The sequence below is a fragment of the Eucyclogobius newberryi genome, unplaced genomic scaffold (assembly GCF_026437365.1).
Source record: "Eucyclogobius newberryi isolate DKJ021-1_F unplaced genomic scaffold, fEucNew1.0.hap1 SCAF_247, whole genome shotgun sequence".
In the NCBI taxonomy this organism is placed as follows: Eukaryota; Metazoa; Chordata; class Actinopteri; order Gobiiformes; family Gobiidae; genus Eucyclogobius; species Eucyclogobius newberryi.
This window is the reverse complement of record NW_027315887.1, coordinates 69,402-83,824: the sequence shown is the minus strand read 5'-3', so window position 1 is coordinate 83,824 and position 14,423 is coordinate 69,402. Positions and strand designations below refer to the sequence as shown.

The 14,423-nt window shown below is 44.4% G+C and overlaps 1 protein-coding gene across 1 annotated transcript in view; it reads right to left on the bottom strand.

Moving 5' to 3' along the window:
- Window positions 1-14,423, bottom strand: part of LOC140372538 (uncharacterized) — a 112,890-nt gene that overhangs the window by 35,587 nt on the left and 62,880 nt on the right. The window contains 9 exon segments of the mRNA XM_072459670.1: window positions 1,175-1,282; window positions 1,453-1,563; window positions 1,628-1,729; window positions 1,850-1,960; window positions 5,305-5,403; window positions 6,422-6,532; window positions 7,310-7,420; window positions 11,596-11,703; window positions 12,053-12,154. Coding sequence (XP_072315771.1) covers window positions 1,175-1,282; window positions 1,453-1,563; window positions 1,628-1,729; window positions 1,850-1,960; window positions 5,305-5,403; window positions 6,422-6,532; window positions 7,310-7,420; window positions 11,596-11,703; window positions 12,053-12,154 — 963 coding nt within the window.

The following is a 14,423-nucleotide window of genomic DNA, read 5'->3' as shown; positions in this document are numbered from 1 at the left end:
GACCATGAGCTGAAGAACGACCGCGAGCTGAAGAACGACCTCGAGCTGAAGAACGACCTCGAGCTGAAGAACGACCTCGAGCAGAAGAACGACCTCGAGCTGAAGAACGACCTCGAGCTGAAGAACGACCTCGAGCAGAAGAACGACCTCGAGCTGAAGAACGACCTCGAGCTGAAGAACGACCTCGAGCTGAAGAACGACCTCGAGCTGAAGAACGACCGCGAGCTGAAGAACGACCATGAGCTGAAGAACGACCGCGAGCTGAAGAACGACCTCGAGCTGAAGAACGACCTCGAGCTGAAGAACGACCTCGAGCAGAAGAACGACCTCGAGCTGAAGAACGACCTCGAGCTGAAGAACGACCTCGAGCTGAAGAACGATCGCGAGCTGAAGAACGACCGCGAGCTGAAGAACGACCTCGAGCTGAAGAACGATCGCGAGCTGAAGAACGACCGCGAGCTGAAGAACGACCTCGAGCTGAAGAACGACCTCGAGCAGAAGAACGACCATGAGCTGAAGAACGACCGCGAGCTGAAGAACGACCTCGAGCTGAAGAACGACCTCGAGCTGAAGAACGACCTCGAGCAGAAGAACGACCTCGAGCTGAAGAACGACCTCGAGCTGAAGAACGACCTCGAGCTGAAGAACGACCTCGAGCTGAAGAACGACCTCGAGCTGAAGAACGACCTCGAGCTGAAGAACGACCGCGAGCTGAAGAACGACCATGAGCTGAAGAACGACCTCGAGCAGAAGAACGACCTCGAGCTGAAGAACGACCTCGAGCTGAAGAACGATCGCGAGCTGAAGAACGACCTCGAGCTGAAGAACGACCATGAGCTGAAGAACGACCTCGAGCAGAAGAACGACCTCGAGCTGAAGAACGACCTCGAGCTGAAGAACGATCGCGAGCTGAAGAACGACCTCGAGCTGAAGAACGACCTCGAGCTGAAGAACGACCTCGAGCAGAAGAACGACCTCGAGCGGAAGAACGACCGCGAGCTGAAGAACAACCATGAGCTGAAGAACGACCTCGAGCTGAAGAACGACCTCGAGCTGAAGAACGACCGCGAGCTGAAGAACAACCATGAGCTGAAGAACGACCTCGAGCTGAAGAACGACCTCGAGCTGAAGAACGACCTCGAGCAGAAGAACGACCATGAGCTGAAGGCCTCACCTGGCTGTGTGTCTCTGCCATGTCCTTCACAAACTGAGTGGTCAGTGTGTGAGGCAGAGCAGAGAACAGACTCACACGCTGCTCCTCTCGACCGCTCCTGTACCAGACCTGAAACACCAACATGAGCAAAACAATAATTCATACACACGGCAAGTGCTTCACAAACAGGAAGTCCATTCACAGTGAAACCTTCAACAGAGGCTCGTCTTTAATTAACAACGTCCCATTAAAGACCTAAAGTGAAGAGGGTTGGACAGAGGAGAGTGCTCAGGTCTTACCTCGCTCTGGAGCTCCGTCTGGAGTTTGGCCTGAAGAGTCTCTAAAGTCTGAGGAAGTCCAGAGAACAGAGTCTGGGCCTGAGTCCTCTTCACCTGCTCCTTGTACTTCACCTGAACAACACAGAGACATCAGAGTCCTGAGCAGGTCCTGAGCAGGTCCTGAGCAGGTCCTGACCTGGCTGTAGAGGTCCTGCAGAGCTCTGCACAGCTGAGTCTCTGGAGTGTCTTTGAGCTGATGGTACAGACCTCTGCTGCTGGAGTCCTGTCTGTACTTCACCTGGAGAAAAGAACATCAGTCTAAAACACGTCCAAACAGAAGCTTGGATCTGGATTGATCTGGATTGATCTGGATTGATCTGGATTGATCTGGATTGATCTGGATTGATCTGGAGCTGACCTGGCTGTGGATTTGAGACAATTCTTTGGCGTGGATCGTGTCCAGAGTCTGAGGAAGCTTTGAAAACAAACAGCTGGACATCCACTTCTTACCACTGTCCCTGTATTTGACCTGGAACAGAGACGAGCGACGAGTGGGACAAAGGACACAAAGGACACAAAGAACACAGATCTTCATGTTTCCTAAAGAAATCCCATCTAACTCCTCCTGAGGTTTATCTGAGTGAGTCACAAAGAGACGTTTAGACATTCCAGTGTGTGAGGGGCGTGGCTAAAGCTAGTGTGTGTGAGGGGCGTGGCTAAAGCTAGTGTGTGTGAGGGGCGTGGCTAAAGCTAGTGTGTGTGAGGGGCGTGGCTAAAGCTAGTGTGTGTGAGGGGCGTGGCTAAAGCTAGCGTGTGTGAGGGGCGTGGCTAAAGCTAGCGTGTGTGAGGGGCTCGGCTAAAGCTAGCGTGTGTGAGGGGCGTGGCTAAAGCTAGCGTGTGTGAGGGGCGTGGCTAAAGCTAGCGTACACAGGAACAGTTTTGCCTCATTTCTTTGACTTCTCTGCATGTGAGGGGCGTGGCTAAAGCCTCTACGCCGCGTTTGAACCTCTCTTTATGTCATGCTAATGCTAATGCTAATGTTAGACGCATTATGACCTGAAAATATCAGATTGTGGCTCTTGACAAAGCGAGTGCCGTGCCGCCATAAACAGGAAACAGCTGTTGCTAATGCGCTTTCCTAGCTCTGTGTTGCTAAGGCTCCACATAGTCGTTAGCATCAGTGGAAACACTGAGCTTTAGCACCAGATCAAGTCAGAGTTTGAAGACGAATGATTCTTTGGTGTTTCTGCTTTGTGCTGTCTTGTTTTCTCTCAGAGATTAAAGGTCGTGGCACTATGGTTACCTGGCTGGTGGTCTCAGAGGTTAAAGGTCACTATGGTTACCTGGCTGGTGGTCTCAGAGGTTAAAGGTCACTATGGTTACCTGGCTGGTGGTCTCAGAGGTTAAAGGTCACTATGATTACCTGGCTGGTGGTCTCAGAGGTTAAAGGTCACTATGGTTACCTGGCTGGTGGTCTCAGAGGTTAAAGGTCACTATGGTTACCTGGCTGGTGGTCTCAGAGGTTAAAGGTCACTATGATTACCTGGCTGGTGGTCTCAGAGGTTAAAGGTTACTATGGTTACCTGGCTGGTGGTCTCAGAGGTTAAAGGTCACTATGGTTACCTGGCTGGTGGTCTCAGAGGTTAAAGGTCACTATGGTTACCTGGCTGGTGGTCTCAGAGGTTAAAGGTCACTATGATTACCTGGCTGGTGGTCTCAGAGGTTAAAGGTCACTATGATTACCTGGCCGGTGATCTCAGAGGTTAAAGGTCACTATGGTTACCTGGCCGGTGGTCTCCGAGGTTAAAGGTCACTATGGTTACCTGGCTGGTGGTCTCCGAGGTTAAAGGTCACTATGGTTACTTGGCTGGTGGTCTCAGAGGTTAAAGGTCACTATGGTTACCTGGCTGGTGGTCTCAGAGGTTAAAGGTCACTATGGTTACCTGGCTGGTGGTCTCAGAGGTTAAAGGTCACTATGATTACCTGGCTGGTGGTCTCAGAGGTTAAAGGTCACTATGATTACCTGGCCGGTGATCTCAGAGGTTAAAGGTCACTATGGTTACCTGGCCGGTGGTCTCCGAGGTTAAAGGTCACTATGGTTACCTGGCTGGTGGTCTCAGAGGTTAAAGGTCACTATGGTTACCTGGCTGGTGGTCTCCGAGGTTAAAGGTCACTATGGTTACCTGGCTGGTGGTCTCAGAGGTTAAAGGTCACTATGGTTACCTGGCTGGTGGTCTCAGAGGTTAAAGGTCACTATGATTACCTGGCTGGTGGTCTCAGAGGTTAAAGGTCACTATGGTTACTTGGCTGGTGGTCTCAGAGGTTAAAGGTCACTATGGTTACCTGGCTGGTGGTCTCAGAGGTTAAAGGTCACTATGGTTACCTGGCTGGTGGTCTCAGAGGTTAAAGGTCACTATGGTTACCTGGCTGGTGGTCTCAGAGGTTAAAGGTCACTATGATTACCTGGCTGGTGATCTCAGAGGTTAAAGGTCACTATGGTTACTTGGCTGGTGGTCTCAGAGGTTAAAGGTCACTATGGTTACCTGGCTGGTGGTCTCAGAGGTTAAAGGTCACTATGGTTACTTGGCTGGTGGTCTCAGAGGTTAAAGGTCACTATGATTACCTGGCTGGTGGTCTCAGAGGTTAAAGGTCACTATGGTTACCTGGCTGGTGGTCTCAGAGGTTAAAGGTCACTATGGTTACCTGGCTGGTGGTCTCAGAGGTTAAAGGTCACTATGGTTACCTGGCTGGTGGTCTCAGAGGTTAAAGGTCACTATGGTTACCTGGCTGGTGGTCTCCGAGGTTAAAGGTCACTATGGTTACCTGGCTGGTGGTCTCAGAGGTTAAAGGTCACTATGGTTACCTGGCTGGTGGTCTCAGAGGTTAAAGGTCACTATGGTTACCTGGCTAGTGGTCTCAAAGGTTAAAGGTCATGGCACTATGGTTACCTGGCTGGTGGTCTCAGAGGTTAAAGGTCACTATGGTTACCTGGCTGGTGGTCTCAGAGGTTAAAGGTCACTATGATTACCTGGCTGGTGATCTCAGAGGTTAAAGGTCACTATGGTTACTTGGCTGGTGGTCTCAGAGGTTAAAGGTCACTATGGTTACCTGGCTGGTGGTCTCAGAGGTTAAAGGTCACTATGGTTACTTGGCTGGTGGTCTCAGAGGTTAAAGGTCACTATGATTACCTGGCCGGTGGTCTCAGAGGTTAAAGGTTACTATGGTTACCTGGCTGGTGGTCTCAGAGGTTAAAGGTCACTATGGTTACCTGGCTGGTGGTCTCAGAGGTTAAAGGTCACTATGATTACCTGGCCGGTGATCTCAGAGGTTAAAGGTCACTATGGTTACCTGGCTGGTGGTCTCCGAGGTTAAAGGTCACTATGGTTACCTGGCTGGTGGTCTCAGAGGTTAAAGGTCACTATGGTTACCTAGCTGGTGGTCTCAGAGGTTAAAGGTCACTATGGTTACCTGGCTGGTGGTCTCAGAGGTTAAAGGTCACTATGGTTACCTGGCTGGTGGTCTCAGAGGTTAAAGGTCACTATGGTTACCTGGCTGGTGGTCTCAGAGGTTAAAGGTCATGGCACTATGGTTACCTGGCTGGTGGTCTCAGAGGTTAAAGGTCACTATGGTTACCTGGCTGGTGGTCTCAGAGGTTAAAGGTCACTATGGTTACCTGGCTGGTGGTCTCAGAGGTTAAAGGTCACTATGGTTACCTGGCTGGTGGTCTCAGAGGTTAAAGGTCACTATGGTTACCTGGCTAGTGGTCTCAAAGGTTAAAGGTCACTATGGTTACTTGGCTGGTGGTCTCAGAGGTTAAAGGTCACTATGGTTACCTGGCTGGTGGTCTCAGAGGTTAAAGGTCACTATGGTTACCTGGCTGGTGATCTGAGACAGGGTTTTGGCCCTCAGAGTCTCGTTGGTTTGTGGGAGCTGAGCGTACAAACAGCTCTGGAGACGCTCCCTGTATTTCACCTGAACACAAGGAAAACCAGAACAAATGTGATAAGAACCTGGACTAAAAGTGGACTAAACCAGAAATAAATCTAAACTGCTCAAATTAAATTAAGTTTGAATCCATCAAAGGTCAGCTTGGACCATCAGAATTGTGTTTTTTTTAAACCTCTTTCTGACCCGAGTCCTTTACGAGGTCTAAAGCCGGTGTGTACCTGGCTCAGGGCGTGGCTGAGGTCTGGGTCTGTACCTGGCTCAGGGCATGGCTGAGGACTCGGTCTGTACCTGGCTCAGGGCGTGGCTGAGGTCTGGGTCTGTACCTGGCTCAGGGCATGGCTGAGGTCTTGGTCTGTACCTGGCTCAGGGCGTGGCTGAGGTCTGGGTCTGTACCTGGCTCAGGGCATGGCTGAGGTCTCGGTCTGTACCTGGCTCAGGGCGTGGCTGAGGTCTGGGTGTGTACCTGGCTCAGGGCGTGGCTGAGGTCTGGGTCTGTACCTGGCTCAGGGCATGGCTGAGGTCTCGGTCTGTACCTGGCTCAGGGCGTGGCTGAGGTCTGGGTGTGTACCTGGCTCAGGGCATGGCTGAGGTCTCGGTCTGTACCTGGCTCAGGGCGTGGCTGAGGTCTGGGTCTGTACCTGGCTCAGGGCATGGCTGAGGTCTCGGTCTGTACCTGGCTCAGGGCGTGGCTGAGGTCTGGGTGTGTACCTGGCTCAGGGCGTGGCTGAGGTCTGGGTGTGTACCTGGCTCAGGGCGTGGCTGAGGTCTGGGTGTGTACCTGGCTCAGGGCGTGGCTGAGGCCTCGCTCTGTACCTGGCTCAGGGCGTGGCAGAGGGGTGTGTACCTGGCTCAGGGCGTGGCTGAGGCCTCGGTCTGTACCTGGCTCAGGGCGTGGCAGAGGGGTGTGTACCTGGCTCAGGGCGTGGCTGAGGCCTCGGTCTGTACCTGGCTCAGGGCGTGGCAGAGGGGTGTGTACCTGGCTCAGGGCGTGGCTGAGGCCTCGGTCTGTACCTGGCTGAGGGCGTGGCAGAGGGGTGTGTACCTGGCTCAGGGCGTGGCTGAGGCCTCGGTAGAACCTGGTCTCTGGAGTGTGTGGGAGCAGGTGGAACAGGCTGGAGCTCAGAGCCTTCAGAGCCTGGAGTCGATACAGCCTCTGCAACAGTTACAGCCGCACATCATGTTTACTGTATATTTACTGTATATTTATACCACGATCATATACGTCCCGTTTTATATTAACCTCCAAAATACAACAAAGTATTTTAAGGCTGTAAAGTTTACCACAAAGAACAGTTTCTATTTAAATCGTAGAAAGGTTAAAAAAGTTTTAAGAAGACGTTGCGTAAAATATCCAAAAACTCAAGAAAGAGTTATGTTACTTCACAATAAAAGGAATGGCTCAAGTTTAAGCGTGAAAAAGTATTTGGGAGAAACATGAACTAAAGCAACAAAATGAGACAAACTAAATCATCTCATATTGTCCACATAAACCAGGACTAAACCAGGACTAAACCAGCTCTAAACCCGGTCTAAACCAGCTCTAAGCCAGGACTAAACCAGGTCTAGAGCCGGTCTAAACCAGGACTAAACCTGGTCTAAACCAGCTCTAAACCAGCTCTAAACCAGGTCTAAACCAGCTCTAAACCAGCTCTAAACCAGGTCTAAACCAGCTCTAAACCAGGTCTAGACCCGGTCTAAACCAGGACTAAACCAGCTCTAAACCAGGTCTAAACCAGGTCTAAACCAGGTCTAGACCCGGTCTAAACTAGGACTAAACCAGCTCTAAACCAGGTCTAAACCAGCTCTAAACCAGGTCTAAACCAGCTCTAAATCAGGCCTAAACCAGCTCTAAACCAGGACTAAACCAGCTCTAAATCAGGCCTAAACCAGCTCTAAACCAGGACTAAACCAGCTCTAAACTCTGGCTCACCTGGCTGTGCAGTCGGCCGCTCTCTTGGCCGTGTTGTATCTCCAGAGTTTGGGGCAGTGTTCTGAACAGAGAGTCCTGGAGCTTCTGCTTCGCCTCCAGTCGATACTTCACCTGAAAACCACCAGCACTCACACATCACTGAAACCAGGGAGGAAAAGCCCCGCCCACAGCACGCTCTGATTGGACGAGAAGATGACATCGCTTATCTTCACAGATAACTGAACAGAAATGGAACCGGCTTTAGAGGGAAACATTAAGTGACTTTTGTTCATTATAAATCATGTTTATTGGCAGCAGAACGACGTACACAGCAGCTGAAGCTTCTGATCGTGTTTAAATGTGTTTCAAAAAACAATCACTGACAATTATTCACAAAAAACACAAACGTGCCAAAGGGCAAATTTATCTGTCCAAGCAGGGCCTCAATCTGCTTCATTATTGACTTGCTATTGTTGACTTGTGATTATTGACTTGTTATTGTTGACTTGTGATTGTGTTATTGTTGACTTGTGATTGTTGACTTGTGATTGTGTTATTGTTGACAAGTGATTGTGTTATTGTTGACATGTGATTGTGTTATTGTTGACATGTGATTGTGTTATTGTTGACATGTGATTGTGTTATTGTTGACAAGTGATTGTGTTATTGTTGACAAGTGATTGTGTTATTGTTGACTTGTGATTGTGTTATTGTTGACATGTGATTATGTTATTGTTGACATGTGATTGTTGACTTGTGATTGTGTTATGGTTGACTTGTGATTGTGTTATTGTTGACTTGTGATTGTGTTATTGTTGACAAGTGATTGTGTTATTGTTGACATGTGATTGTGTTATTGTTGACATGTGATTGTGTTATTGTTGACATGTGATTGTGTGATTGTTGACATGTGATTGTTGACTTGTGATTGTGTTATGGTTGACTTGTGATTGTGTTATTGTTGACATGTGATTGTGTGATTGTTGACATGTGATTGTTGACATGTGATTGTGTTATTGTTGACAAGTGATCGTGTTATTATTGACATGCGATTGTGTTATTGTTGACATGTTATTGTTGACATGTGATTGTGTTATTGTTGACATGTTATTGTTGACCTGTGATTGTGTTATTGTTGACATGTTATTGTTGACCTGTGATTGTGTTATTGTTGACATGTGATTGTGTTATTGTTGACATGTTATTGTTGACCTGTGATTGTGTTATTGTTGACATGTGATTGTGTTATTGTTGACATGTTATTGTTGACCTGTGATTGTGTTATTGTTGACATGTTATTGTTGACCTGTGATTGTGTTATTGTTGACATGTGATTGTGTTATTGTTGACATGTTATTGTTGACCTGTGATTGTGTTATTGTTGACATGTTATTGTTGACATGTGATTGTGTTATTGTTGACATGTTATTGTTGACCTGTGATTGTGTTATTGTTGACATGTGATTGTGTTATTGTTGACATGTTATTGTTGACATGTGATTGTGTTATTGTTGACATGTTATTGTTGACCTGTGATTGTGTTATTGTTGACATGTGATTGTGTTATTGTTGACATGCGATTGTGTTATTGTTGACATGTGATTGTGTTATTGTTGACATGTTATTGTTGACCTGTGATTGTGTTATTGTTGACATGTGATTGTGTTATTGTTGACAAGTGATTGTGTTATTGTTGACAAGTGATTGTGTTATTGTTGACTTGTGATTGTGTTATTGTTGACTTGTGATTGTGTTATTGTTGACAAGTGATTGTGTTATTGTTGACATGTGATTGTGTTATTGTTGACATGTGATTGTGTTATTGTTGACATGTGATTGTGTGATTGTTGACATGTGATTGTGTTATTGTTGACATGTGATTGTGTGATTGTTGACATGTGATTGTTGACATGTGATTGTGTTATTGTTGACAAGTGATCGTGTTATTATTGACATGCGATTGTGTTATTGTTGACATGTTATTGTTGACATGTGATTGTGTTATTGTTGACATGTTATTGTTGACCTGTGATTGTGTTATTGTTGACATGTTATTGTTGACCTGTGATTGTGTTATTGTTGACATGTGATTGTGTTATTGTTGACATGTTATTGTTGACCTGTGATTGTGTTATTGTTGACATGTGATTGTGTTATTGTTGACATGTTATTGTTGACCTGTGATTGTGTTATTGTTGACATGTTATTGTTGACCTGTGATTGTGTTATTGTTGACATGTGATTGTGTTATTGTTGACATGTTATTGTTGACCTGTGATTGTGTTATTGTTGACATGTTATTGTTGACATGTGATTGTGTTATTGTTGACATGTTATTGTTGACCTGTGATTGTGTTATTGTTGACATGTGATTGTGTTATTGTTGACATGTTATTGTTGACATGTGATTGTGTTATTGTTGACATGTTATTGTTGACCTGTGATTGTGTTATTGTTGACATGTGATTGTGTTATTGTTGACATGCGATTGTGTTATTGTTGACATGTGATTGTGTTATTGTTGACATGTTATTGTTGACCTGTGATTGTGTTATTGTTGACATGTGATTGTGTTATTGTTGACAAGTGATTGTGTTATTGTTGACAAGTGATTGTGTTATTGTTGACTTGTGATTGTGTTATTGTTGACTTGTGATTGTTTTATTGTTGACAAGTGATTGTGTTATTGTTGACATGTGATTGTGTTATTGTTGACATGTGATTGTGTTATTGTTGACATGTGATTGTGTGATTGTTGACATGTGATTGTGTTATTGTTGACATGTGATTGTGTTATTGTTGACAAGTGATTGTGTTATTGTTGACAAGTGATTGTGTTATTGTTGACTTGTGATTGTGTTATTGTTGACATGTGATTATGTTATTGTTGACATGTGATTGTTGACTTGTGATTGTGTTATGGTTGACTTGTGATTGTGTTATTGTTGACTTGTGATTGTGTTATTGTTGACAAGTGATTGTGTTATTGTTGACATGTGATTGTGTTATTGTTGACATGTGATTGTGTTATTGTTGACATGTGATTGTGTGATTGTTGACATGTGATTGTTGACTTGTGATTGTGTTATGGTTGACTTGTGATTGTGTTATTGTTGACATGTGATTGTGTGATTGTTGACATGTGATTGTTGACATGTGATTGTGTTATTGTTGACATGTTATTGTTGACCTGTGATTGTGTTATTGTTGACATGTTATTGTTGACCTGTGATTGTGTTATTGTTGACATGTGATTGTGTTATTGTTGACATGTTATTGTTGACCTGTTATTGTGTTATTGTTGACATGTGATTGTGTTATTGTTGACATTTTATTGTTGACCTGTGATTGTTATTGTTGACATGTTATTGTTGACATGTGATTGTGTTATTGTTGACATGTTATTGTTGACCTGTGATTGTGTTATTGTTGACATGTGATTGTGTTATTGTTGACATGTTATTGTTGACATGTGATTGTGTTATTGTTGACATGTTATTGTTGACATGTGATTGTGTTATTGTTGACATGTTATTGTTGACCTGTGATTGTGTTATTGTTGACATGTGATTGTGTTATTGTTGACAAGTGATTGTGTTATTGTTGACAAGTGATTGTGTTATTGTTGACTTGTGATTGTGTTATTGTTGACATGTGATTATGTTATTGTTGACATGTGATTGTTGACTTGTGATTGTGTTATGGTTGACTTGTGATTGTGTTATTGTTGACTTGTGATTGTGTTATTGTTGACAAGTGATTGTGTTATTGTTGACATGTGATTGTGTTATTGTTGACATGTGATTGTGTGATTGTTGACATGTGATTGTTGACTTGTGATTGTGTTATGGTTGACTTGTGATTGTGTTATTGTTGACATGTGATTGTGTGATTGTTGACATGTGATTGTTGACATGTGATTGTGTTATTGTTGACAAGTGATTGTGTTATTATTGACATGCGATTGTGTTATTGTTGACATGTTATTGTTGACATGTGATTGTGTTATTGTTGACATGTTATTGTTGACCTGTGATTGTGTTATTGTTGACATGTTATTGTTGACATGTTATTGTTGACCTGTGATTGTGTTATTGTTGACATGTGATTGTGTTATTGTTGACATGTTATTGTTGACCAGTGATTGTGTTATTGTTGACATGTGATTGTGTTATTGTTGACATGTGATTGTGTTATTGTTGACATGTTATTGTTGACCAGTGATTGTGTTATTGTTGACATGTGATTGTGTTATTGTTGACATGTGATTGTTGACATGTGATTGTTGACATGTGATTAGGCCTCACCTGGCTGTGTGTCTCTGCCATGTCCTTCACAAACTGAGTGGTCAGTGTGTGAGGCAGAGCAGAGAACAGACTCACACGCTGCTCCTCTCGACCGCTCCTGTACCAGACCTGAAACACCAACAATCACCCAGTTAAAGTGGGGTCACCATGGGGTCACGCTCATGGGGTCACGCTCATGGGGTCACGCTCATGGGGTCACGCTCATGGGGTCACGCTCATGGGGTCACACGCATGGGGTCACACTCATGGGGTCACACTCATGGGGTCATCATGGGGTCACACTCATGGGGTCATCATGGGGTCACACTCATGGGGTCATCGTGGGGTCACACTCATGGGGTCATCATGGGGTCACACTCATGGGGTCATCGTGGGGTCACACTCATGGGGTCATCATGGGGTCACACTCATGGGGTCATCATGGGGTCACACTCATGGGGTCATCATGGGGTCACACCTGGCTCTGGAGCTCAGACATGTTTTTGGCGAAGTCTGTGTCCAGAGTCTGAGGGAGAAGATGGAAGAGCGGCCGACGACTCAACTCCTGTTTGTACTTGACCTGGAAAACAACCAAGTTTAATAAAGCATGATTATTAAAGGTCCCATAACATACAAAATCGACTTTTCAGAGCTTTTAACCTTCTTACATTGCTATTTGTGCTTCATATATGTCCCCAGAGTGTTTTTTTGATTGATTCCCGCAGTGTTTAGCTATACTACAGACTACCTCCAATCTCCAAACTGACGGGGGGTGGGGCAAGACCGCATCATAAGGGCAAGCACGCGTCATTATCCCCCCTCTCCCCCCCTCCCCTCCCGCCTCCCGCCCCCCGGCTCCGCGCTGCTCCGCGCTGCTGTCTCCCTACAAGCCCATTCCGGAGTTTTTCTGCTTCAATTTACGAGGAAACACGGCTCAAAGAGGCCCAAAACGTCATTAATGACATCACACTCTTTACTATTATCACAATGGTGAAGGTTTATGTGGCAGTTGATGCAGCAACCGGGAAAATAGACAGAGAGAAGTTCTATCCGATACCGAAAAACCAGGAAATAAGAGCGCGATGGACATAAGACTTATATATATATATATATATATATATATATCTGTTCTGCGCACGCTGTAGAATAAACACCAGATTTATTTAGGCTCAAAGTAGTGTTGATTTGAAGTTCTATTGTTTCTCACTCACTCGCGCGGCAGGAGCTGCGCGGAGCAGACAGCTGTGGGACTACGTCACGGGTTGGGCGGGGCACACACGCTCTCTGAGACTACGTCACAGGTGGGCGGGGCACACACGCTCTCTGAGACTACGTCACAGGTGGGCGGGGCACACACGCTCTCTGAGACTACGTCACAGGTGGGCGGGGCACACACGCGCTCTGAGACTACGTCACGGGTGGGCGGGGCACACACACGCGCTCTGAGACTACGTCACAGGTGGGCGGGGCACACACACGCTCTCTGAGACTACGTCACAGGTGGGCGGGGCACACACACGCTCTCTGAGACTACGTCACGGGTGGGCGGGGCACACACACGCTCTCTGAGACTACGTCACGGGTGGGCGGGGCACACACACGCTCTCTGAGACTACGTCACGGGTTGGGCGGGGGAGCCAGATCGCTCTTCGCAAGGGTGGGGGCGAATATCAAACCAAGCCGTTTGCATTTCCGGGTTGGTGAGGGGGTCCAAGGTCTGGGTGATATTTCTTAACTATTATGTTAAGGGTGTTGCACAACCCTTATTATTATCAATTATACACTTAAGATAGACTACGAAACGTGAAAAAAAAAGCATGTTATGGCACCTTTAATGTTAATAATGATTATTAAGGTTAATAAAGGATGATTACAAAGGTTAATAAAGCATGATTACTAAGGTTAATAAAGCATGATTATTAATGTTAATAAGCATGATTACTAAGGTTAATAAAGCATGATTACTAAGGTTAATAAAGCATAATTACTAAGGTTAATAAAGCATAATTACTAAGGTTAATAAAGCATAATTACTAAGGTTAATAAAGCATGTTTACCAAGGTTAATAAAGCATGATTACTAAGGTTAATAAAGCATGATTACTAAGGTTAATAAAGCATAATTACTAAGGTTAATAAAGCATAATTACTAAGGTTAATAAAGCATAATTACTAAGGTTAATAAAGCATGTTTACAAAGGTTAATAAAGCATGATTACTAAGGTTAATAAAGCATGATTATTAAGGTTAATAAAGCTTGATTACTAAGGTTAATAAAGCATGTTTACTAAGGTTAATAAAGCATGTTTACTAAGGTTAATAAAGCATGATTACTAAGGTTAATAAAGCATGATTACTAAGGTTAATAAAGCATGATTACTAAGGTTAATAAAGCATAATTACTAAGGTTAATAAAGCATGATTACTAAGGTTAATAAAGCATGATTACTAAGGTTAATAAAGCATGATTACTAAGGTTAATAAAGCATGATTACTAAGGTTAATAAAGCATGATTACTAAGGTTAATAAAGCATGATTATTAAGGTTAATAAAGCTTGATTACTAAGGTTAATAAAGCATGATTACTAAGGTTAATAAAGCATGATTACTAAGGTTAATAAAGCATGATTACTAAGGTTAATAAAGCATGATTACTAAGGTTAATAAAGCATGATTACTAAGGTTAATAAAGCATAATTACTAAGGTTAATAAAGCATGATTACTAAGGTTAATAAAGCATGATTACTAAGGTTAATAAAGCATGATTACTAAGGTTAATAAAGCATGATTACTAAGGTTAATAAAGCATGATTACTAAGGTTAATAAAGCATGATTACTAAGGTTAAT